At 43.9% G+C, this 25,275-nt stretch overlaps 1 protein-coding gene across 2 annotated transcripts; it reads left to right on the top strand.

Moving 5' to 3' along the window:
- The first annotated feature begins 2 nt into the window (after positions 1 to 2).
- Cfap300 (cilia and flagella associated protein 300) lies at positions 3 to 24,123 on the top strand. Of its 2 annotated transcripts, XM_006983774.4 has the most exons (7): positions 7 to 234; positions 309 to 390; positions 8,498 to 8,573; positions 18,425 to 18,591; positions 20,086 to 20,258; positions 22,424 to 22,490; positions 23,656 to 24,123. In XM_006983774.4, the coding sequence occupies exons 1-7, from the start codon at positions 125 to 127 to the stop codon at positions 23,782 to 23,784; spliced, it is 804 nt and encodes a 267-aa protein (XP_006983836.1). In that variant the 5' UTR covers positions 7 to 124; the 3' UTR covers positions 23,785 to 24,123. The 2 variants fall into 2 exon arrangements, with proteins under 2 accessions (XP_076431747.1, XP_006983836.1); XM_076575632.1 differs by lacking the exon at positions 23,656 to 24,123 and having other exon boundaries at positions 3 to 234; positions 20,086 to 20,253; positions 22,424 to 22,485.
- The last annotated feature ends 1,152 nt before the right edge of the window (positions 24,124 to 25,275 follow it).

The following is a 25,275-nucleotide window of genomic DNA, read 5'->3' as shown; positions in this document are numbered from 1 at the left end:
CCAACGGCGCCACGCCCCCAACGGCGCCACGCCCCCAACGGCGCCACGCCCCCTGAGCTTGGTGCGTCTCCTGCTGCTGTGTCTCTATGGAAACGGCTACTGCTTTCCCCAAGCCACAAGCGGAATGGCGGCTGGAGAGCCGGGTTGTCCCGGCGGCTTCTACTTCAGATTCCTGCCTCAGAGAACCTTCTCGTCCCTGAGCAGCCGGGAGATCACCAGCCGGCTCCGCCAATGGTGAGGACCGGGGGAGGGAGGGCGGCCAGGGCTCCGCACTCTGACTTCTCCCACTGACTCTCCCTCTCTGCCAGGTCCATGCTGGGCAGAATCCAGGCGCAGGCGTTCAGCTTTGACCAGGCGTTCCAGCCCTACCAGAAGGATGATTTTGTCATGGTTGGTATGGGGAGGTCTCTTCTGATCTTGTTGGGAGCACTCCATGACGTACGTGTTCTTGGAGTATTAAAAAGTGCAAGTTGGGTTTTCTTTTGTTTTGATTCTTACGGGGCTTTTTGTGACAGTGTCTCATTCTGTAGTGGTCTGGCCTGGCACTCACCGGGATCCTCTTGCCTATGCCTCCCAAGTGCCGCCACGACCACCTTGCAAATTGTATCTCTTACCCACCTTTGGGATTCTACCTTCGGTAACTTTATAATTCTGTAATGTTTTTAGACAGTCTCACTGTGTAATTCACGATGGCTTTGAACCCATGTCAGTCATCCTGCCTCAGCATCTCCTGTGCTGGAATACAGGGATGTGTTACCGATTCTGACTGAAAATCGTGAGGGTTTTTTGTTGTTGTTGTTTGTTTGTTTTTAACAAGCACATCTTGTTTTTAAATACTGTTGCCCGGCTTTATGCCTGACTTTATTAGGCTTACCTCCAAATACTTTGAAAATCACATCATCATGAGAAGTGGGCCTCAAGCTCCAACACAGTGCCCAAACAGGACTTCCTCCGAAAGGTTTCAAACAATGGCCTGCTTGGAAAAAGCCATTAGCTAGAGAGGAATTCTTTGAAGAAGGCAAAGTTCATTCAAAGGTGTGAGTCTTAAAACTCAGCCCCACTGTTTCAATGTTGTCTCTTGCTCAACAAAAGGGAAAGTATTGTTAGGTGTGTGAAATGACCTTCAGTCTTTGCCATTGTCCTCTGAGCATTGGCTTTAGATATAGTTGGCATGTAATTTATTCACTCTTGACACTTTTTGAAGACCTACTGTGTGCTAGAAACTTCTCAATAGCTAGAGATAGAAATGAGTCAAAAGACAATCCAGGTCCTTACCAAGAACGCCAGCAAATAACAGGTCATCTTCCACACCGCCAAGAGTGAAAAGAGAGTGTCTCTTAATTCTGAAGATCAGGAGTGGTTCACTCTAATGAAACCTGTAGAAGTGAATCCTGGCCTACTTCTGGCTCCAGCTGACCAGCTTCCCATAGTCCTTGTCATGACTTTGATCTCTTCTAAAGACACCAGTCGTACTGAAATTAGGGACCTATCCTACGCCAAGATAACATTAACATCTGCAATGACCCTCTTTTTGACAGCACTTTCTGAGATTGAAGGAAGGACATGAATTTTGAGCTAAATTGTTCCATTTCCCTTTACCTATCATAGGGTTATAATGCCATTGTAGTATAATACTATTATTATGTCTTAGTTTATTTATGGTTAGATTTTGATAATTAACCAGTACTGGCCCTCAACTATTTTTTTTTCTTCTTCTTCTCTCATACAATACATCCTGACCACAGCCTCTCATCCTCCACTCCTCCCCAGTCCTCCCCCCACCCCTACTTCTCCTCTTCTCCAGATCTACTGCTCTTCTCTTTCCCTTTGGAAACGAGCAGGCCTCCCGGGGATATCAACCAAACATGGCATAACAAGATGCCATAAGACTGGACACAAACCCTCACATCAAGGCTGGATGATACAACCCAGTAGGAGGAAAAGGGTCCCAAGAGCAGGCAAAAGAGTCAGACATCCCCCAACTCCCACTGTTAGGAGTCCCACAAGAACACCAAGCCAACAACTGTAACATATATGTAGAGGGCCTAGGTCAGTCCCATTTAGGACATTCAATCTCTGTGAGCCACTATGACTATGAGCCCAGGTTAGTTGATTCTGTGGGTTTTCTTGTGGTGTCCTCAACCCCTCTGGATCCTACAAAGCTTCCTCCCCATCTCCCGCAGGTTTTCCTGAGCACCACCTAATGTTTGGCTGTGGCTTGCTGCATCTGCTCCCATTGGCTGCTGGAGGAAGCCTCTCATGTCAGCTGGGCTAGGCATCAATCTATGAATATAGCAGAATATTGTTAGGAATAATTTCGTTTACTTTTTTTTTTGTCAATAGTCTTTGGTCTACCCTGGGTCTCTGAGCTATCCAGCTTCCAGTCCTGGCCATCTAGGCATTGTTGAGTACTTATTTTTTTTTTTTTTTAAGATCAGAATTTTGAAATGCTGTAAACTTTTTTCTTTTTCTTTTTTAAATTTATTTTTGAGACAGGCTCTTACTGTGTGGCCCTGGCTGGCCTCAAACTCAAGAGATCTGCCTGTCCAAGTGCTGAAGCTAAAGGTTTGTGCCATCACACCTGGCTTTTTTCTTTGATACTTTTTTTGTTTTCATATATAACTGTTTTGTTTGTTTTTAGAGACAGGGTTTTTTTTTGTGTAGCCTGTCTGTCCTAGAACTAGCTCTGTAGACCATGCTGGCCTCAAACTCACCTGCCTCTGCTTCCCAAGTGCTGGGATAACCACTATCTGGCTCATATGTAATTTTCAATATTCCTGTTTATCCAGTAAATATTTGTTTAATACTTTCTTTATCCCATTTGGGAGTAAGATGAGACCTCACCCTGGCTGTAAGGCACACACAATTTCAGTAACCAGCCTACATGGAACGCTGAAGTGGTTGTTCTAACAGATGCTATAGAAACTGTCCTGGCACAGGGAAGGGTCACCTGTTGCAAGGTGACAGGTCTACATTTCTTACTTTTTTTTCTTTTTGGTTGCTCAATAGAGTTCTCCAACAGGTTCAATATTTATTAAGTCAACAGACTTCTTTCCATAATTCCAAGCATTTCTTCCTCATTTTGAAGTTCTGCTCATGCTAAGGATGTAGCTGAGGCGGCAGAGTGCTAGTTTAGCATGCATCCCCAGCCCACAGAGACCAGGCCCAGTGACACTGGGAAGGTGGAGGCAGGGGGATTCAATCTGTCCAAGGACAGCTTTGGCCCAGCCCATCTCAAAAGCCAAAATAAGACTTGTAGTTAAAATATTGGGGATCCAGTGTGGTGGCACATGCCTTTAATCCCAGCACTCAGGAGGCAGAGGCAGGTGGATCTCTGAGTTCAAGGCCAGCCTGATCTACATAATTCCAAGACAGCCAGGACTACACAGAGAGACCCTGTCTAAAATAAATAGATAAATAAGTGAACCAACAAACAAATAAAATATTAGGGAGCTGAGGGAGCGGCTCAATGGTAAGAGTACTTGCTTAGCATACACAGAGACCTGAGTTCTATCCCTGGCACTAGAAAATATACATACAAGTCTTTAAAGTATTTTTAAAGATTTATTTATGGGGCTAGAGAGATGTCTCATCTGTTGAAGACTAAAGCTCACAACCAAAATGATAAGATTTACAGGTGTGTCTTTGTGTCTATGGCTCTGTGAGTGTATGCATATTGTATATGCCTGTGCCCAGAGACCAGAAGAGGGTATTGAGTCCCTTGAAGTTTGAGTTGCATGCTCTTGTGAACCATCTTACATGGGGGACTAGGCTCAGTATACCAGTCCGTACATTGAGCAGCAAGTGTTCTTAACCACTGAGCCATCTCTCCAGCCAGTTTTCACAAATGTATTAGATGTGGAGAGGGCATATGTTCAGGTAGCACCTGTGGAACTGGTCTCTCTGCAGCTGTAGTTGCAGGAGATTGTGAGCTGCCAGCTTGAGTGCAGGGAACCAAACTTAGGTCCTCCACTAGAGCAGTGTGGATGCGTAACCCCTGAGCCAGTTTTCATTTTACTATGTAGTCCAAGCGGGGCTGGACTACCAGGCCTGGCTCAAAAGTATTTTTTTTAATAAAGTAATTAAAACCACACGTGATAGCTTATGTGTAGATTTGCAGCACCCGGAGACTGAAGCAGAAAGTGTAAGTTCAAGACTAGCTTGAGCTACATTGTGAAACCCTATTTTCTTTCCTTTCTTGTTTTTTTTTTTTTTGTTTTTTTTTTGTTTTTTTTTTTGGCTTGTTTGTACACAAGGTTTCTCTGTGTACCCCTGGTAGTCCTAGAACTTGCTCTGTAGATGCAGCTGTCCTTGAACTAAGAGATATGCCTGATGAGATTAAAGGTGTATGGCACCACATCCGGTATGAAACCCTATTTTCAAAGAACAATTACTTAAAACATTGATTTGACAGTTGTGTGAAAGGCTGATTGCTCTGTGTAGAGTCTGGAAACAGTAAAACAAAATTGGACAGCGCCTCCAGACAGTGTTTGGTTCTGCATTGGTGGTATTGTGATGAGCATGGTTGCCTTCTAGACAGTGTTTGGTGGGGTCCTTATTTTAGACTAACCCTAAAAATAACTCAGAGAAGGGCATAGAGAGATGGCTCAGTGGTTAAGAGCACTGAGTGCTCTTCCAGAGGACCCAGGCTCATTCCCAGCACCCACATGGCAGCTCGCAACTGTCTGTAATTCCAGTTCCAGGGGACCCAACACCATGGCAAAACACCAATGCACATAAAATAAAAACAAATAAATTTTTAAAAATGACTCAGAGAAGTACTTATGAGGGAAGCATAAGGGCTAAGACACTGAGAGTAGGGAGGGAGAAACATGTTGGACAAATCCCAGGTTCCTGATGTAGTTGACTGGAGTAGCTGATTACATACACTATTAAACACGCAAAAGATGGAGAGTGATTGCTGAAAATAAGCTTAGCGTTAGGCATGCTCAGTCACAGGGTGCATCCAGGTGGCTCTCTTCGAGCTCGTTGGCTGTAAAGTCTCACTTAAGGGTCTCAAGAGAGCACTATCAGATCAGCATATAGTGCTCCGAGCCTTACCCTAGTGACATGTGCCAGATAATGAGGAGTTTTCCATGTAAACAGTGACAAGCTTTCTGTTTTGCAGTTTGCCCAGAGGCCTGCACATGCTCCTGTGTACATCTCATATATAGGGCCATCTCACCTTGCAAAGTTCAATGGTCACCTTCCTATGGGTCCTGCGTGTCCAGTTTATACAACATTTTATCAAGCAGTCCAGGCAAGAACAGTTTCTTACTCAAATGGCTATTTTTGCCAAGAAGAAGATAAACTCCATATGGAGTGTCTTCAATGCCCATCCTTCCTTTTAAAGTAAATCAGTCCTGCCAGGAGCAGACATGTCTCACTGTCCAGAAAGTCTAAGTTTTTAAAACATTTTAAATGCCATATTCTGTAGGTCTTTGAAGTGTTTGAAGATTACCTACCTAATTGAAATATATTTATGTATACCTAGAAAACTTAACTAACATGACTATAAGTTTTATTATCATAGATAACTAATTATTAATCTATTTCTTAATTATCCATTACAATTTAAATGAGTTACATAAACATAATACCTTAAACAAGAGTAGAAATATACATACAATATAACAAAATTAACTTTAAATTTGTATCAATAAACCAAAATCCATAGCAATGTAAAATATTTTAAGCAAGTTGTTGCTTTTTAAAAGTAGGTTCAATAATCTACTCTTTCATCCTATCATATCTATATCCTGTATTTCTATATCATGTCCACCTTTCTTCTTTTAGAAAGAGATTGACTATGACCAATAACAATTTGCAACCAACAATCTAAACAAAGACAAACATCCATAATCCATTTTTTGTGAATATGGGCATAGTGTTCTAGGCTATTTCCTACTGATAGGGGGCACTGGTAGTCTTATGGGGATCCTGAGAAAATTCAAGATAATGGTCAAGTCCTGGGAAGATCGTTATTGATAGGTACCATTTGTTATGGTTCAGGAGGTCTTCTTCCATCTGAATCTGCCTTATTGTGAATCTATTGCTTTAAACTGCAGCATTACCAGGACTGAAATGGCAGCTTTGGTTGCTGGCTCTGTCTACCTAAGCTTTCCAACATGGCAGTAGTATGTTTACAGCCAGTTCTGGGAACCAAGCTGACCACCGACTCTGGGAAGCAGTGGGTCTATGCTTCCATTCAGCAGCGTATAGCCCAGAAACTTTTTTTTTTTTGGTCTGTACTAGCAAAGGCTAAATCCACCAGGCACCACACTGTACAGCTTGGAGACGCCTCTGTGTACTGTGGCGGGAATCCACAGCCATGCCGTGGGTCAAGCCCACACCACGTACCCACCATACTTTAGCTCCAGCCCACATGTTGCCTTGTCTCACCGCCCACATGAGACATGAAGCAGGAACCTGTTTTTGGCTCTGTTTAGAAATGCTTATTAAATATTCTCAGGTTTCAGGTGGAAACTTGAGCTGTTGGGTGCCATTTGTAGCTGGAAGATTTCCTGTGTCCCAGCCTGCCAGTGGTTGGGACAAATCTCTCCCACTTGCATCCCCCAAGTAAACACACAGAGGCTTATATTAATTATAACTGCATGGCCATGGCTCAAGCTTTTAGCTAGCTACCTCTATGTCTTAAATTAGCCCATAACTATTAATCTATGTATTGCCACATGTTCCATGGCTTTACCTGAGTCCCATTACATGTTGCTCCTTGTGCAGCTCACTGCTGTCTCTCTCTGCCTTCTTCCTGTCTCTCTCTCTCTTTGAATTTCCTGCCTGCCTCTAAGCTGCTTTGCCATAGGCCAAATGGCTTTATGAACCAATCAGAGCAACACATGTTCACAGCATACAGAAAGACATTCCCCCATCACTCTCTCTACACAGCTCTCTCTACAAAGTTCTCTCATGCAGATCTCTCACACAGCCCATTTCTCCCCCTACACATCTCTCTTAATTTCTCTTTTCACATATCTTGAAAAATCTTGTTATCAAAAGAAAACTCTAGACAATATATACACTACACCTTCAGTGTCACAAAGCGTTTCTTGAGTAAATAATAAGAAACAGGCCAGGCAGTGGTGGCACATGCCTTTAATCCCAGTACTCAGGAGGCAGAGCCAGGCAAAGCTCTCTGAGTTCAAGACCAGCCTGGTCTACAGAGTGAGTTCCAGGACAGGCTCCAAAGCTACAAAGAGAAACCCAGTCTCGAAAAAATAAAAACAAACAAACAAACAAACAAAAACACCCCCCCCCCAAAAAAAAAAAAAACAGAGCCATTCTGATCACAGACTTTTTTTCAGGCTAGGGAAGTCACATTGACTGGCTGGAAGTGAGTAACCATGGCAATGCTTGGCTGTGTGGTTGGGAGGCACATAGCCTCAGAGACATGACAGAGAGTGACATTGAATTCAGGACCTAAGCAATAAACAGTTAGTTGGCTGAACCTTGAGCCTTGTATCATAAGAGTGAGGTTAGAAGTGCATGCAGAGAGGATTTGTACAGGGAATTGTGTCTTTAATGTTATCTGCCAGGCTTTTGCAAGTGAAAAACTGGTACTAAAGTTGTTTTGTGCCTGACCTTGATTCAACAGACACCTGAGAATCTGTCCTTGTGCATTTATTTGCACGGGCAACTAGTCTGCTTTGAATTAGTTTTGAGGTCTAAAATCAGATAGTGGTGTAAAAATCTGTCTTTGTAACTGAGAATATTGCTACTTTCCTATGTCATTCTCAGCTATGAAAAATATCCTAGTATTATTTCTGTTCATCAAAATTATACAGATTAAGAAGAAATCATCTTCCTGACCATCCACAGATAAATGTGCCCAAATAGTACAAAGCACAACACCAATGGGCTGTGGAAAGAACCCCATATCTGGTTTTTTTATAGAGAGGAATTGTGGCAGCCCATGAGAAAAACTACAGACAGATGCAACCAGTTTCCACAGCCAGTGACTCCACGGTCGTTGCCTAGTTGGGCTCCCCGTCAGAGTTATTGATCTGGGGGGTCAACCTGTTGAATATTAGTTGTCATCTGCTGCATTTATGTCATGGCCTGTGATAAGCCTGGATACATGAGATCCTGTCTCAAAAAAAACCACAAAGTCCTTCAAGCTAGATATAGCGCACACACCTGTGATCCTACCACACAGTGCTGAGACCAGAGGACTAAGGTTTTTAGGGAAACTTGGGCTACATAGCAAATTCAAAGCCAGCTTGAGCTACATAGTCAGACCCTGCCAAAAAGTCAAGGGCTGGGGCAATAGCTCAGGAGTAGAGCAGTTGCTTGCTCAGTGTAGACAAGGGCCGCCTGGGTCCAATGCCCAGGACCTTAGGGAAGAAAAAAAAAAACAGTAATTAAAGCAGGGCTTTTCTTTTTTACTTTGGATTAAATGATGTTTTATTAATTTTGTTTCAGAAGTTAATTTTATTTATGATAAAGTTTCTAACATGTTCCCTTGCAATTTGTGTTTTAGGCTTTTTTCAAAGACCCAAATGTTATTCCAAATTTGCAGTTATTCTCAGATTCTTCTGAACAGTGGACCACATTAGGTAAAGAAAATTAATTTTAATATTTCCAAGTTAACTATTTTAATATAATTTGCCTCGGCCATTATCACTAGTGATTTGTGTCACTAAAATACAAATTGTGGCATTCATAATAATGTGTGACCAACTGTGGCAGGCCTGCCCTGCCTCTCTGTTCTGGAAATCTCTTGCTATCATCCTGGCATAGCACATCAGAGCAATTTTCTTTTAGTAGTTTAGAAAATATCCATCCTAGGCCTTCCATTTACTCGGTTAAATGCAAGTCACGCCAAGATGAACAAGAAGAACGTGGCACTCATGGAATTCATGGTCCCTTAAGGGAGGCCGGGATATAGCGCTGTGTGTTGTTCAATCCCCAGCATCACTGTGGCCTTGTTGGAGTAGGTGTGATCCTCCTTAGAGGAAGTATGTTGCTGTGGGGGAGGGCTTTGAGGTCTCATATATTGTCAAGTCATGCCCAGCAAGTCAGTTCACTTCCTGTTGCCTGTGGAGCAAAGATGTAAGAATTCTCAGAACTTTCTCCAGCATCATGTCTGCCTGCCTGCTGACATACTCCCAGCCACCATGCTCTCCACCATGATGATAATGGATAGCTGTAAGCCACCACCTCCATTAAATGTTTTCCTTTTTTAAATATGAGTTATTTATTTGCATTGGTGCACCTGTGTAAGAGTGTTGGATCCCTGGAACTGGAATTACAGACAGTTGTGAGCTACCATGTGGGTGCTGGGAATTGAACCCAGATCTTCTGGAAGAGCAGCCAATGCTCTTAACTGCTGAGCCATCTCTCCAACCCCTAAATGTTTTCTTCTATAAGAGTTGCCATGGTCATGGTGTCTCTTCAGAGCAGTAGAAACACTAACTAAGACAATCACATAAAACCAGGTGTAGTAGTACACACCTGTAATACCTGTAATCCCAATACTGGGGAGGCAGAGACAGAAGGATCAGAAGTTTCAGGCCATCCTCTGATACATGGCAAATTGAGGCCAGCCTAAACAACATGAGATCCTGTCTTAAAATAATAATAAAAACAATTAAAAATAAAAAGGGGAGAGGAATGGTATGGAAGGAAAGAAAAAGAGAGGCGGTACCTAGAGAGATGGCTCAGTGGTTAAGAGCACTGCCTGCTCTTCCAGAGGTCCTGAGTTCAACTCCCAGCAACCACATGGTGGCTCACAACCATCTCTAGTGAGATCTGATGCCCTCTTCTGGCATAAAGTTGTACGTGCAGATAAAGCACTCATATACATAAATTAATAAGGAAAGAAAAAGAGGGGCTGGAGAGATGGTTAAGAGACATAGTGCCCCTCCAGAGGACCTGAGTCCACTTCCCAGTACCCATATCCAGCATCACAGCCTATGACCCCAGCTCCAGGGGGTCCAGGACCTGTGGCCTCTGTGACACCTGTACATACATGCACACACCTCCACGGACATATACACAGTCATGTAATTAAAAATCTTAAAAGAATAAGTGAAATAAAGACTAATGGTGCATTCTAGGTTTTTCCATAGAAATGAGAACATGGGGAAGGAGATGGTCAGTTCTACTCAGGACAGCATCCACTGATGGGAGTGCCTAGGCAGAGTACAGCTGCCCAGGAACTTTGTAGAACAATAACAAATCACAGAGAAATGACTTCTTAAAGGGGGACCTTTCTCTAGATGACACTTTAATAATATACTAAAACACACCTGGGGAATTTTAGTGTGTGTGTGTGTGTGTGTGTGTGTGTGTGTGTGTGTGTGTGTACAAGCATGCTATCTGGAGGTCAGAGGACAGCTTTCCGGAATCAGTTCTTCCAAACTGGGCCATCAGCTGACATGCCCAACACTTTTCCCACCTGAGCCACCACCTCCTCCAAAGACTGTTGCGAAAACCAACGTGAATACTATATTTTAAATTCAAGTGTGAGTTCTCAACCATGGGACAGATAACACCATTCCATTTAGAAAAAAAAGAATCTGTAATACCAATTCATGCACAAGAAAATGCAAATTGATTAGAAAATAGATTATTTGTTTAAGAGGGGTGTTTTGTTAAACAAAGTGTGTCTTCATGAAGTTCTAAGCCGCTGTAAGACAAAGTCACTTTTCTAGAGTATTAGGTAAGAACAAAATGACAAAAGGTTCCTGTTAGACCCCGCAGGTCAGATTTTATTGCTTTTGGCCAAGGACTGCTGCCAAATTTGCAGAGCAGAAAGCTGGCAGAGCCCGATCTGCAGACTACCTGCGAAATTACACTCCGTTTCTAAGCTCATATATTTGCCAGCTTGAATTTTTAAAGAGAATAATCAGAGCCATGCAGCATGGAGTTTTTTTAAACATTTAATCTTTTAAAAAGAAAAGGAAATCCAAAGAAGTGTGAGCAGTCTCCCCCATCTCGGCACAGACTTCACAGAATAGGGCTAACTTGGTCCTAAGTTTTGTTCAAGTTTTTGTTTGTTTGTTTGTTTTGTTTTGTTTTTCATAATTGTCTTAGCTAGGATTTCTATTGCTGTGAAGAGACACCATGACCACAGCCTCTCTCATAAAGGAAACATTTCATGAAGGTGGCAGCTTATAGCTCAGAGGTTCAGTCCATTATCATCATGGCAGGGAGTGCGGCAGCTGTGAGTGTGTGGTGTGCAGGCAGACATGGTGCTGGAGAGGGAGCTGCCAGTCCTACAGCCTGCACAGGCAACAGGAAGTGGTCTGTCTCACCGATGTGGCTTGAGCATATATGAGAGCTTAAAGCCTGCCCCACAGTGACACACGTCCTCCAAGGAGAACCACACCTACCCAACGAGGCCACACCTCCTAGTAGTGCCACTCCCTTGGGGGCCATTTTCTTTTAAACCACCACAATGATTTAATTTTTTTTTTTTTTTGATTTTTCGAGACAGGGTTTCTCTGTGTAGTTTTGTGCCTTTCCTGGGACTCACTTGGTAGCCCAGGCTGGCCTCGAACTCACAGAGGTCCGCCTGGCTCTGCCTCCCGAGTGCTGGGATTAAAGGCATGTGCCACCACCGCCCAGCCTGATTTAATTTCTTTTCAATGTATTTTGTTTTTGTTTTTCAAAACAGGGTTTCTCTGTGTAACAACACTGGCTGTCTTTGAACTCTCTGTAGACCAAGATGGCCTTGAATTCACAGAGATCCACCAGCCTCTGCCTCCGGAGTGCTGGGATTAAAGGCGTGCACCACCACCGCCTGGCTTCTATATTTTTTTAAGCTAACTTTCCAGGCCCGGTAGTAGTGATGTTCAGGTGTGCATGGGTTTGGGGTATCCCCTGGAGCATGGGTGGCTTACCAGAGGCTATTTCCCCAAAAAGAAGAATGATTCTGTCTCCCCCAGGGACTGTCAGCTGCCAGTAACTCCTGTGTGAAGGCCAGGTCCTTCTTAGCTCACACCCCCACCTGAATTCTAGCAGGTGGGTCCTGTGCAGGTAAGCACAGCTGTTGTAAGCTTGCAGCAGACCTGTCATGTCCAGAGGACAGCATTCCACAGCACTCTGCCCCATCTTCCAGCTCTTACATTCTGTCCACCTCCTCCACCAAGGTGGTCCCTGAGCCTTTGCTGTTGAATCTGAAAATTACATTTATTTACCGTGTGTGTGTGTGTGTGTGTGTGTGTGTGTGTGTGTGTGTGTGTGTGTGTAGGTCAGGGGATAGTTTGCAGGAGTTGGTTCTCCTATGATGTGGGTCCCAGGGATTGAACTCAGGTGCTGACCTCATCAGGTCCTTTCCCCGTCCAAGCCATCTCAGCAGACCTTATTCTAAGTTTGGATTAAAGCACGGCACAAAGAGAACTTCTGAAGTGCCGTATTGCTTTACAGGTAAATTAGAAACACACTGCTTGGTTTTTTTTCTTTATTTTTATTTATGTGTACATGTATGGGTGTGCATGTGCAGGTGCCCAGAGAGACCAGACAAAGGTATTGGGTCCCCTGGAGCTACCTGGCTGGATGCTGAGATCTGTAAGAGCAGAAGGTGTTCTTAACCACGAGGCTTCTCTCCAGCCCAGCACTCATGTTTTTGTATGTTACCAATGCTCTTCCACCAGCTTGGCTCCCTCTCATTTTCTGCATTTTTGTTGTTGTTATTTTTCTAGTATATTGAAGTCTTCCCCTCAGTTTTCATTTGGAGTTCTTTTTTTTTTTTTTTGGTTTTTCGAGACAGGGTTTCTCTGTGTAGCTTTGCGCCTTTCCTGGAACTCACTTGGTAGCCCAGGCTGGCCTCGAACTCACAAAGATCCACCTGGCTCTGCCTCCCGAGTGCTGGGATTAAAGGTGTGCGCCACCACCGCCCGGCTCATTTGGAGTTCTTATACCCCCCCCCCCCAAAAAAAAAAATCAGCTTTTGTGTTTTTCCCTTACTTCATAGCCCAGGCTGTTAAGATTTTGTATGTAATTCAGACCTAACTTTGAACTCAAAGCAGTCCTCCTGGCTCAGTTTCTGGAGTGCTATGTTACAGGCCTGCACCACCACGCCCACTCTATGCTCTGCTAGGGATTGAACCCAGGGCTTCATGCATGCTAGGAAGTACTCTACCACCTGAGCTGTCTACAGCTTGAGAAGGAGGCATTGTTATGAAGAGACTGGAAGGGGATGTGAAGGTTCATGGCCTTGCTAGATTGTGAGAAACAAGAAGCCCTGTTCTGAAGAGAACACCAAGGATATGGTAGGAAAACCATCTGATAAAGAGATCAGGGTGTGACTCATGGATTTAATCAGTCATTTCAGCAGAAACCAAAAGTAGAATGGGATGGTATCAGTGAAGATGCTTCTGGCTGATACTAAAGGGCTCTTGACTTCTTAACTTTTATGGGCTGGTCCATAGAGCTCCTCAGCTGCCAACATGAGCTATTTGTTAAGGAAAGACCCAGAAGGCGAATCAGGGATGGAGAGATGGCTCAGCAATTAAGAGCTTGTACTGCTCTTCCAGAGGACCTGAATTCAGTTCCCAGTACCCTTGTTAGGCCATTCAGATTCAGGGAATCCAACACCTCTGGCCTCTGAAGGCATGAGCGTTCACACACACACACACACACACACACACACACACACACACACACACAGCACAGCACAATTTAAAAAAATAATCTTTGTAACAAGTCTTTGTCTACCCCACCAGCCAGTTCCCAAATAATGACACGGAAACTTATTAATTATGAAAGCTTGGCCTTAGCTTTGGCTTGTTTTTAACTAGCTCTTATAACTTAAATTAACCCATTTATATTAATCTACATTCTCTCACATACCACCCATCCCACTTCCTCCATGTCTCCTCTGTCTATCTCTCGAATGCCTAGATTCCTCCCCCTACTTCCTCTCTCTGCCCAGAAGTCCCACCGATACCTCCTGCCTAGCTATTGGCCATTCAGCTTTTTATTACACCAATCAGAGCAATACAACTTCACAAAATATACAAATATCCCATAACAAATCTTTTTAAAAAGAGGTAAGTCAGAGGTCATTTTACCAGACCAGATAGTCTCTAATCTTATCCTCAAACAGGGCCACCCATACAGAGCTTGGGGCCAGGTTAACCCCAGAAACCTTAGGAATTGGTTCACCTGGTGCCTGAAGGGCTCTCCCCATAACAGGAAGCTGTGAAACACTATCCCAGTGGGTCCAGAAGGTCTAATACAATAAAGCAAAGATGCATTATCCTTGAATCTAAGAGGCCAAGGAATCGGCCTCCTCTCAGACATGCTGGGAAACTACCACCCAGTCCCTAATGAATGTCTCTCTGGTTTCGGGCCAGAAATGGTTATCCCATGTTCATCCCATCAGTGTATTTTATTTTTGGTTTCTCACTCTGTAGACCAGGCTGGCCTCGAACCCAGAGATCCTCCTGCCTCTCCCTCCTGAGTGCTAGGATTAAAGGGTGTGCAACCACTGCCTGGACCACCAGTGTATTTTAGAAGCATATACTTGGTGGAACAGGTTTACATAGAGAGGAATTCAGCCCCAGAATGAACTGCACCTCAGTCTTACTTTGTATCAAGTTTAAATGAAACTTTGGACCTGAATGAGTTCAAATTTGGAGTCTTTTGAAGTGGAGTGAATAGTATTTTGCATGTGAGGAAACTGAATTTAGGAACTAGGACAAAATCCTATTAGCTGAATTGTGTTGCCCAAAGTCCAGTCTTAGTTACTGCCCAGCTGTTCCAGCTCAGAATGCAGTTTCACTGGGTTAGGCCGTCATCCTGTGAACTGATGATATACATCAGTCCAAAGCAGGTGCTATTTTCACAACTTGGACTAAGTGGTTTGAATTTAATTTAGTAAATCAGATGTATTAAAATGGCATACTAGCCAGGTAGGAGTGTGCACCAGTAGTCCCTTCACTGGGTAGGGTTGATGCAGGGCATTGTCAGTTCAGGACCAACCTGGTTTACAAAGACTGTCGCAACACACACACACACACACACACACACACACACACACACACACACACACACACACACACACACACAGAGTCTCTTCTCCCATGTGTACTCACCAGCCAATTTTATGAAACTGCTAGGCCCTCTGTACTACCCTTCCATTTTTCAGAAGCATCCAGAGCTATTCCATTATAGTCTGTAGGCTTTTTTGCTTTATCTGCTCCCTAAATGGATTGGGCCTCAGAAACAAAAAGAGCTTCTTTCTCAGGAGCACAGCCTTTGAAGTCATTAAAACACACATAGTTCTTGGCTTCAGGCATCTTTCTCGTCCCCATGTCCAGGATCATGATCTGCAATGACAGGTTCCAGCATGACCTGGTGGAACAGTCAAAACAGGAAGTGCAAACAATTGCCAGGATTACTTTTAAGCCCTGGCATTCTAGCAATACTGCAGTGGGGCTTGTAGGTGGAACTCAGCAGTAGCATGTACAGGGCCCTGAGTTCAGGCATGTACCCCCTAAAACCAACAAGGTAGCCAGAAAACAGAAGACCATCATCTCCTTATATCAGACTGTGTAGTAAAAGAAAGGGGAAGTTGATTGAGGTGATAATAAAAATATTTGTCTTAATCTTTATGGCTATATAATTTAAGTTGTACTAACAGGAAAAACTGTTTCTAAAAGATATATTCAAGGAATAAGTGTGACCTGGGGACCGGGAAGCCAAGAAGGAAGAGCTAAGGCTATAAAAGAAGCCAAGCCCTCCATACAGTGGTGGCGCACGCCTTTAATCCCAGCACTCAGGAAGCACAGGCAGGCAGATCTCTGTGAGTTCAAGGCCAGCCTGGTCTACACAGAGAAACCCTGTCTTGCAAAACAAAGAAGCAGCAGAGCCCTAGTACAGTTATCCCACACTTCTCTTCTGGACCTATGGTGACCCAATCAGCACTGCTTGAAGTTTAACCTTGGCTTGGAAAACTGTGTCGTACACACTGTCAATGAGACCTCATAGGAGACTTGGTAATGAAGAGAAAATATTTTCAAGGCATCCTCAAAGACTTTACAAATGATCATTAATTAACTTATTGTTTTGGTTTTGGTGTTTTGTTTTCTGAAATAAGGTCTCTTTGCAGCCCTAGTTGGAACTTGCTATGTCTGTCTGTCTTCCTGACTTTGCCTCACGTGATAGAATTATAGCCATGAGCCACAGTGCTGCTGCTTCTTGTTGACATTTATTTGGTGTGAGTGTGTATTTATGTGCACGTATATGCCAGAGGATAATTTTCGGGAGTTGGTTCTGTCCTTCCACCATGTGGGTTCAGTGGGTTGAACTTAGGTCATAAGAATTGGTAGTAAACACTTTTGTCTACCATTGTGCCAACCGTTGGTGTTTTGGTTTTAGTTTGCTTTGCTTTGAGGTGGGGGTGTCTGTGTGTCTGTGTGTGTGCAGGTGCCTGTGGAGGTCAGAGCTGTCAGATCTGGGAGCTGGAGTTACAGGGTCTTGTGAGCCATCCATTGCGGGTTCTGGGAACTGATGTCAGGTCCCCTGCAAGAGCAGTCTGTGCTCTTAACCACAGAGCCATCTTTTCAGACTACCCCCACTGCACCCATACCTACCTGTTTTGAGACAGGGTTTCACTTTGAAGCCGAGACTGGCCTGAGGCTTACCCTGTAGCTAGCTGAGAATGCTAGTCTACCTCACCTTTCAAGTGCAGGCCTTACGGGTCTATGCTGTTAAACCTAGCTCTAAATTTGTGTAATGCAAACTATAGAGCATTTGGCATTATGGAAATCCAAAATTATGTGAAGAAAGCTTATGGCTTTCATTGGCAATTCTAGATTTGATCTTTGCCAAAGGCCAAGGAGCCCTGGGTTCTAGGCAGTTCTGACATATGCATTTCAGTAGAGTGCATGCCTGGCATGTGGGAGCCCTGGCTTCTGTCCCCAACACCAACTAGAACTGGGTATGGCTGTGAAGACCTGTAATCCTACCATATAAGAGGTAGAAGCGGGAAGATCAAAAGGTCAGGCTCCTCCCCTGCTGCACAGTGATTTCAGGGTTAGTATGGGCTACATGATACCTTGTCCTAATAACACACACACACACACACACACACACACACACACACACACACACACGGGCGTGCACACGCACACGCACACGCACGCACTCACTGTCTAAAAAGCCCCTACTAAACACACAAAAGTATGTTGCTTTATAGCAGTCTCTAGTTCAGTGATTCTCAACCTCTGGGTTGAGACCCTTGGGGTGGAATGACCTTTTCATAGGGGTCACATATCAGATATCCTTTATGTCAGATATTTACATTATGATTCATAACAGTAGCCAAATTACAGTTATGGAGTAGCAATGAAAATAATTTTATGGTTGGAGTCACCACAACATGAACTGTATTAAAGGGTCACAGCGTTAGGAAGGTTGAGAACCACTGCTCTAGTTTATGTTCACCTAGTTCTGAAATAAGATTTTATTATAAACCGTTTTTGTTTTGGAACTCGAGTATCACCCTGCAGCCTGTGCTGGCTTGGAATTACTGTGCAGCCCAGCCATCCTCAGGCTTGGGGTAGACCTCCTGCTTTACTCTCCTGGATGCTGACATCATAGCCACTAGCCAACCTGGAGCTAAACGTTTTTTAAGATTTATTTTATTAAAACAAAAAAAAACTTAAATAAATAAAAAAGATTTATTCTATGTCTGTGTGTTGGGGTGGGGTGCCTACTGAGTCTTATTGGAGCTAGAGTTACAGGTGGTTGTGAACCACTCGAAGGGGGTGTTGGCATCCAAACACTGGTCCTCTGGAAGACTCTTAACCACTGATTCACGTCTCCAGCCCCTAAACTTTGTTTCAGTTTAATGTATTGGTAGTAGTAGTATGTCTGTGTGTGCGCGCATGTACTACAGAAGCTGCTTGGGGGATGGGTTGTGTCTTTCCATGGTAGTTCAGAGACCTAACCCATGACTTTGTGTAGCACGTTTATCCACGGAGCCATCGAGATATGTGTTGTATTTGGTTACTTCTTAGAATCTATGCATAATGGTTGATTTTAGAAATAACTAAAAATTGGGTCTGGTGGCACACAACTTTAATCCCAGCACTTGAGGAAAGACAACTGTCTGTGAGTTTGAGGCCAGCCCAGTCTATATAGTGAGTTCCAGGACAGCGAGGGCCATATACTAGGACCTTGACTCAAAAAAAACAAAAAAACAAAAACAGAGAAGTAGAATTGAATCCATGTCATATGGCTCACAGCCACCTGTCACACCAGGTCCAGGGAGTCTGATGCTGCCTTCTGGCTTCTGTGAGTACCCGGTGCACACATATGGCAGACACACAGACACCACATATGCACACAAATACAAAAGAAATAAAAATATCATTTTTAAAAGTTTAGAAATAACTAAAATCACTAAATTTCACTTTTACATTGTCATTCTTTACAAAATCTCTTTTCCCAGGAACTGAAGTGAAAAATATTGAAGCTATAAATGTTCCATGCACACAACTTTCAATGTCATTTTTCCAACGGTTATACGATGAAAATATTGTACGAGAAAGTGGACACATTGTCAAGTGCTTAGATTCTTTCTGTGATCCATTTCTCATTTCAGATGAACTACGAAAAGTAAGTACAGAATTTTAAATTTTCATAGTGGAAGTTTATTGAAGGAAATGAAAAATGCCGAAACCTTAAGCCTGGTTAAAACTTAAGTTACCTCTAACTAGTCGACGACTTTCTGTGGACCTGTGTCTGTCAGTCAGACACTGTTGACACTGCACCTTCACAGGACACTTCCTCCCAGCAGTTGTCTGGCTCGGTGTATCAACGCTTCCCAGGGAGAGAAACTCTGGCCTTTATCATGACTAGCTATTGTCTTCCATAGGAGTCTTTACATCAAATGACTATTAAGAATATACATGGGCGCCGGGCGTGGTGGCGCACGCCTTTAATCCCAGCACTTGGGAGGCAGAGGCAGGCGGATCTTTGTGAGTTCGAGGCCAGCCTGGGCTACCAAGTGAGCTCCAGGAAAGGCGCAAAGCTACACAGAGAAACCCTGTCTTGAAAAAAACCAAAAAAAAAAAAAAAAAAAAAAAAAGAATATACATGGAAAGCTGGTAATAGTGGCACATGCCTATAAGCCTAGTACTCAGAAGGTGGAGGCGGGGGATCAGGAGTTCAAGGCCAGTCTGGCTTATGTAGTTGTGGGCTATCCTGGGCTATATAGCAAGACCTATCCCAAAAACAAAACCGACAAACCCAAACTAAAAATGGGGCTTGGGACATAGCACAGTTGAGAGAATACGTAATATAGTGTACACAAAGCCTTGGGTGTGATCCCCAGCACTTCATAAACATGACACGGTGGCACGTGCCTATTAACATAGTACTTGGGAGGTGGAAACAGGAGGATCAGGAGTTGAAAGTCATCTTCATCCATATAGTTCAAGGTCAGCTTGGGATACATGAGACCCTGCCCAAGAATTCTTTAAAAAGTAAAATAAAGAAAGATAATAGTAATTTGGTTTTTTTTTTAAGATTTTTTTGTGTGTATAAATGTTTTATCTATATCAACGTGTATGTACTGCATGTGTGCCTCGTGCTTATGAAGGCCAGACAAAATCTGGATTCCCTGGTATTAGAGTTATAGACGGTTGTGAACCACCATGCAGGTGCTGGGAACTGAGCCTGAGTCCTTTGCAGAAGGCGGGAAGCTAAGCCATCTCTCCAGCCCCTGTATTGTTTGTTTATGGCAGCCTCATGTATCCCAGGCTGACCTTGAACTCACTGCGTGGTTTAGGATGGCCTTGACCTGATCTTCAGGTTTCCATCTCCCAGTGCTGGGTTACAGAATCCACCACTGCATCTGGCTGTGACTGGCTCTCAAACAAATCTAAGATTGGTCAGGGAGTGCAATTCAATGGTAGAGCACACACCTATCATAACACTACTCTGTGTGATACCCAGCACCACAAAAAGTACTAATTTTAAAGTACTGATTTTAAGGACATGTTAAAACTTCCAAAAGCTTAAAATCATAACCCTATATAATACAACCCTATAATCATAACCCATAATGTTATACATTACATTGCTTTATGATGACTTTTCTCATCTTAGGTTTTGCTCATAGAAGACTCTGAAAAATATGAAATCTTCAGCCCGCTGGAAAGGGATGAGTTCCTGTTTCGTCTCTTTAAGCACCTCTGCCTTGGAGGGTCTCTTTGTCAATATGAAGATATGCTCAAGCCGTATCTGGAGACGGCAAAGCTGATCTATAAGGACCTGGTGAGGTAATTAGATCTCGGGCCAGTAGAGAGAGTTCTTTTTGTTTAACCCTAGTGGGATTACCCAGCCTCACTGGTGTTCCTATGGCAACTCCACTGGCCCTTTTATAACCTGCCTCTCCTTCCTCTGGCCAGAAGGGTTTTGTGACTGTTTTTTGTTTGTTGTTTGTTCATAGGATAATTGAACTGAAGACCTTGATTTATAGGCAAGCATTCTACCACTGAGGCAGCAGCCCTGTCTTTAGGGTTATTATCAGTTTTTGTATGTCTTGTCTTGTGAGACAGTCTTACACTGCAACTCAAGCTGCCTTAGAACTGTGGTCCAGGCAGGCCTGCTTGGACAGCCCAAGTGCTGGTGTTACTGCAGCGCCCAGCTCCCCAGGCTTACTTCCCAGGCTTTCTCCTTTCTTCACTCAGACCTGTCATTCTCTCTGCCCCACCCAGCCCTGTGCAGCTGCCTGCCACCTTCCGTTCCTCTCTCCACTCTCCTCCCTTCAAATACCAAAGGAACACAAGAGATCACATGTGCACACACGCGTGTGTGATGTGTGTTAAAGAAGTGGAAGAATTTTCATTTAGATGTAATCTTTACCCTTCCAAGTTAACCGCGAATACATGCAGTCAATTTTAAGCATTCTACTAGGCTCACCCTCCTTCTTCCCACCCTCCCTTACTTTTTGAAGCTCCAATGAAGATTAAACTATAAACTTGAGCCTGGAGAGAGGCTCAGCACTTAGGAGAGTCTCCTGTTCTTTAAGAGGACCCCAGTTCAGTTCCCAGAACCCAAATGGCAGCTCACAACCACTTGTGACTGCGCTTCCAAGGGATCTGATGCCCTTTTCTGGCTTCTTTGGACACTATATACATGTAGTATGCATACAGGCAAACATTCAGACACGTAAAATATAAATAAGGAAATCTTTAAAAAACATAATTTCAAGATTAGGAATTGGGAGACGTGCCTGTAATTCCAGCCCTAAGGAGGCAGAAGCAGGAGGATCACTGCAGGCTCTAGGCTAACCTGGTCTGCATTCTGATTCCAGGCCAGCCTAGGTTCCATAGTGAGACTCTGCCTTAAAAAAAAAAAAAGGTCACAGAACCATGAAGGCAACCAGACGACTCGGCAGGTAAAGAATCTTGCAGTACTAGCCAAATGGCCTGAGCTCATTCTCTGAGACCCATGTAAAGGGAGAAAAGAATAGAGCATAAAGCTGACCTCCAACCTCTACACCGATGCTGTGGGAGAGAAAGCATTTTCAGGAAAAGCATGCATATCCAGCAACATTCATCTGTAGCTCCTGTGAACCCAGGAACCTGAGGTCCTTCCTCAATGCATGGCAGCCTTGCGTGCACACAGTACACTCCGCCCTGCCACAGGCGGCTGCGGAATGTCTCCCTGCTGTGTGCAGTGGGGAAGGGTTCCCTGGAGAGTTTGAACACTGCAGAAATGCTCTTTCCCACTAGGCCCCACTCCTAGTCCAACCCGCAGCTTCCTCTGCGTTTACAAAGGGTCTATTGGTATCCATTAGTTATACATAACAATGGGTTTTATCATGATAACTTAATAGAAATGTGTGTAATGTATTTTGATTGTATTCTCCCCATTGCCCTCTTCTACATTTTTTGTGTTAAAATTTCAAAAAGACCTGAACAGTAACAACAGTTCATAAAAAGAGCAGCTGAATTGATGATGTCTTATCTTTTATGATTTATTTGTATGTATATACATGCACAAATCCAAGGAGGCCAGAAAAGAGTGTTGGATCCCTGGAGCTGGGGTTATGGGAGGTTACAATCACCTGATGTGGGTTCTGGAAACCAAACCCAGATCCTCTGCTGCCAAAGCAGCAATCACTTGTCTTTTTTAAAAAATATTATATGGGCATTTTGTCTGCATGTATGTCTGTTCACCATATGTATGCTTGGTGCCTGAGAAGCCAGAAGAGGGTGTCAGATCCCCTGGAACTGGTGGTAAGGATATTTGCAAGCTGCCTTGTGCATCCTGGAAACTGAGCCCAGGTCCCCTGCCAGAGCAGCGGGTGCTCATGAGCACCGAGCCAGTTCTCCAGCCTCTGGCTTGTTACATTTTAAATAAGCCTTTCTCCCTCATCATAGTGTTCTCCAGCCTCTGGCTTGTTACATTTTAAATAAGCGTTTTTCCCTCATCCTAGTGTTCGGAAACATCCTCGAACCAAGGAAATACAAATTACCTCTTCTGTCTTTAAAGTGAAAGCCTATGTGAGTATTGAGCTTCTTGATTACTCAGTACAGATAGAATTGCTATACTTGTGGCTTAGGAAGTAGAGCTAGGATATGCCTGGGGGGAAAGATGCTGCTCCTAAGTATTTTCTAAAATTCAAACGTGATAGGGTACAGCTTCACGGGAGAGAGTCAGGGCTGGAACCTGGAGCCAGGAGCAGAGACTGGAGGAATGTTGCTGACTGGTTTGCTCTCAGTACTCTCTTCCAAGTCCGCACTGAAGAGCCCACTACACTTTGAGCACTAAGGGCTTTCCCAGCTCAAAGCTCCAAACCCCTTCCTTCCATGGTCCTTCCCAAACAACACGGCCAGGTCTGTCCCAGCAACACCTCACCATCTGGTACCAGGTTCTATATTCGCTTGCTCTCTGTTGTGATCAAACACTGACCTAAACCAGCTTAGGGGAGGAGAGGGTTTATTTGCCTTGCATGTCCCAGCCTCTGTCCACTATTGAGGAAGCCGAGGCAGGGTCTCAAGCAGAGGCCGTGGGAAAGCGCTGCTTACCAGCTTGCCTCATGGCTTATTCAGCCTGCTTTCTCATGGGATCCAGACCACCCGTCAGTGTTGACACCACCCGCAGTGGGCTAGAGTCCCAGGGCCCAAGGGCCCAAGGCAGAGGGCTACTGAGCTCTAGCCTGGTCTACATAGTGAAACCCTATCCCAGCATACACACAAGTAAGGAAGAGCCAGCAGGCGTGGAGGTGACACCTTCAATCCCAGCACTAAGGCAGGATCACCATGAGTTTGAGGCCAGCCTGGGGTACACACTTAAAGCACAACAAAACAGCAAAAATATCATGGAAAGAATATGATTGGACTATACATTCCTTAAGGGCAAGAGTTACAGTTGTGATACATGTGTGTAATAGATATGTACTGTTAATAATACTATTGGCAGTTTATTGCCAATTTATTATCAAAAATTATATATGTTTAATGATTTTCTTTTTTTATTGAGACAGACATCTTGCTGTGCATTCCAGACTGGCCTCAAACTCAGTCCTTCTGCCTCAGCCCCCAAAGGACTGGGACTAAAGGTGTATTCCATTATACCTGCCTATGTTTCATGATACTTGGGCAGAAAAATGTAGGATAGTTAAAGACTTGAATGTGGCTGAACACTGACTCAGGTTTATCTCTTCAGGACTCTGCTGGTGTGTGCTACCCTGCAGCTAAAGAGCACGAGCAGACCTTCTCTTACTTCATCGTGGATCCTATCAAGCGTCATGTGAATGTCTTATACCACTGCTATGGTATGGGTGAAATGGCCTAGTCTCCCCAGTCACTGGTCTCTGTGTCAGCACTAGTGGATGGAGGTGTGCTCTGGCAGATCAGTTGATTTCAAACTGAAACACTAAAGTGCCTCTCTCTACATTTGCCCACACACTCCTGCAGGGATCCCTGAAGGAACCTACACAGAGCAGAAAGTCACAGTTTGTTTGTTCTATCAAGATGCAGCCACATTCTCAATTTCCTATATTTTACAGTTGTTTGGGAGGCAAAGACAGACAGGTCTCCATGAGTGTGTGGCCAGCCTGACCTACAGAACTAGTGCCAGGACAGCCAAACCCTCTCTTGAAAAACGAAATAAATACATAAATATTAAATTAAATTGTTTTTAGTTTTTTGAGAAGTGTCTCATCTAGCCCAGGACAGATGAACCTTAAACTCACTATGTAGCAGAAGCTGCCCTATCTCTTGGGATACAAACACGTCCAGCCAGGCCTTGCTGTAAGTATTTTGTTTGGGAAGCTAATTAATTCTGGATTAGAATTGAAGCATTAGACATTTTCACCACCAGTCATTAATGTGAATTAGTACAATTTAAACTTCGGTTTATGTAATTACATTTTTCTCCTTGCAGAAAAGTTTATGTCTTGCTGGTGTAATGGTGCACACCCTCAGTCCCAGCACTCAGGAGGCAGAGGCAGCAGATCTCTGTGAGTTTGAGACTAGCCTGGTCTACAGAGTGAGTTCTAGGATAGCCAGGGCTATACAGAGAAATGCTGTCTTGAAAAGAAAAAAGGAAAAAAAGGAAGGTTTATGTCTGTACAGTTAGGAGAAAACAGAATTCTTTTGCTTCAATTTTTTCCACTTAAAATCCTCAATTAAGAACAATTGTAAATTCTTATTCTATAACAAATTCCAACTCTGGCTGCCGTACTGTTTCTACTGCTACACAGTAGTGATGCAGATGTTATGGGGTTCACGGGAGGTGGCGTTGCCAATACTGGAACCCAGCATTCTGGGCATGAATGCTAGGCAAACGCTCTACCCACCGTGACGTCAGTGCAAGGTCTCATAGCTGGTCTACAGATTGAGCTCCAGGACAGCCAGGGATAACCTGAGATAACATGGAAACCCAGTTCCAAAAAACCCAAAACTAAAACAACAACAAAAAACAAAAGCCAGCAACAAAATGGAATTGATGGGCCAACAGGATGTTTGGCTGCAAGGCTAGCAGAGCTGATTCCAACCTGGGACCCGAGCAGTGAAAAAAGACAGTGCAGGTTGTCCTCGGACCTCCCTACCCAGACCGTGGCTCCAGCTTGTGTGCTTGTCTACATACACACAATAAATAAACGTAATTAAAAAAACTCAGGTCAGGGCTGGGAGCATAGCCCCATGCCAGAGCACTTGCCAGCAGTGTGTGAGTTCCTGTGTTCAGCCCCAACACTGCAAAAGAAGAAATGGAGTCAGACAAAATCAATGTGACCCAAAAAAGAAAGGGTTAGCCAGCTGGCTGAGTTCTGAGGTGACAGGG

The sequence above is a fragment of the Peromyscus maniculatus genome, chromosome 7, assembly GCF_049852395.1.
Source record: "Peromyscus maniculatus bairdii isolate BWxNUB_F1_BW_parent chromosome 7, HU_Pman_BW_mat_3.1, whole genome shotgun sequence".
In the NCBI taxonomy this organism is placed as follows: Eukaryota; Metazoa; Chordata; class Mammalia; order Rodentia; family Cricetidae; genus Peromyscus; species Peromyscus maniculatus.
This window is presented reverse-complemented; position numbering and strand designations above follow the sequence as displayed.

Bases quoted from the DNA above. Each gene is read 5' to 3' on its own strand.
- Cfap300 (XM_006983774.4), top strand. From the start codon at position 125: ATGGCGGCTGGAGAGCCGGGTTGTCCCGGCGGCTTCTACTTCAGATTC. The intron at 235-308 runs GTGAGGACCGGG...CCTCTCTGCCAG, and splicing joins ACCAGCCGGCTCCGCCAATG to GTCCATGCTGGGCAGAATCC. The intron at 18,592-20,085 runs GTAAGTACAGAA...TTCTCATCTTAG, and splicing joins TTTCAGATGAACTACGAAAA to GTTTTGCTCATAGAAGACTC.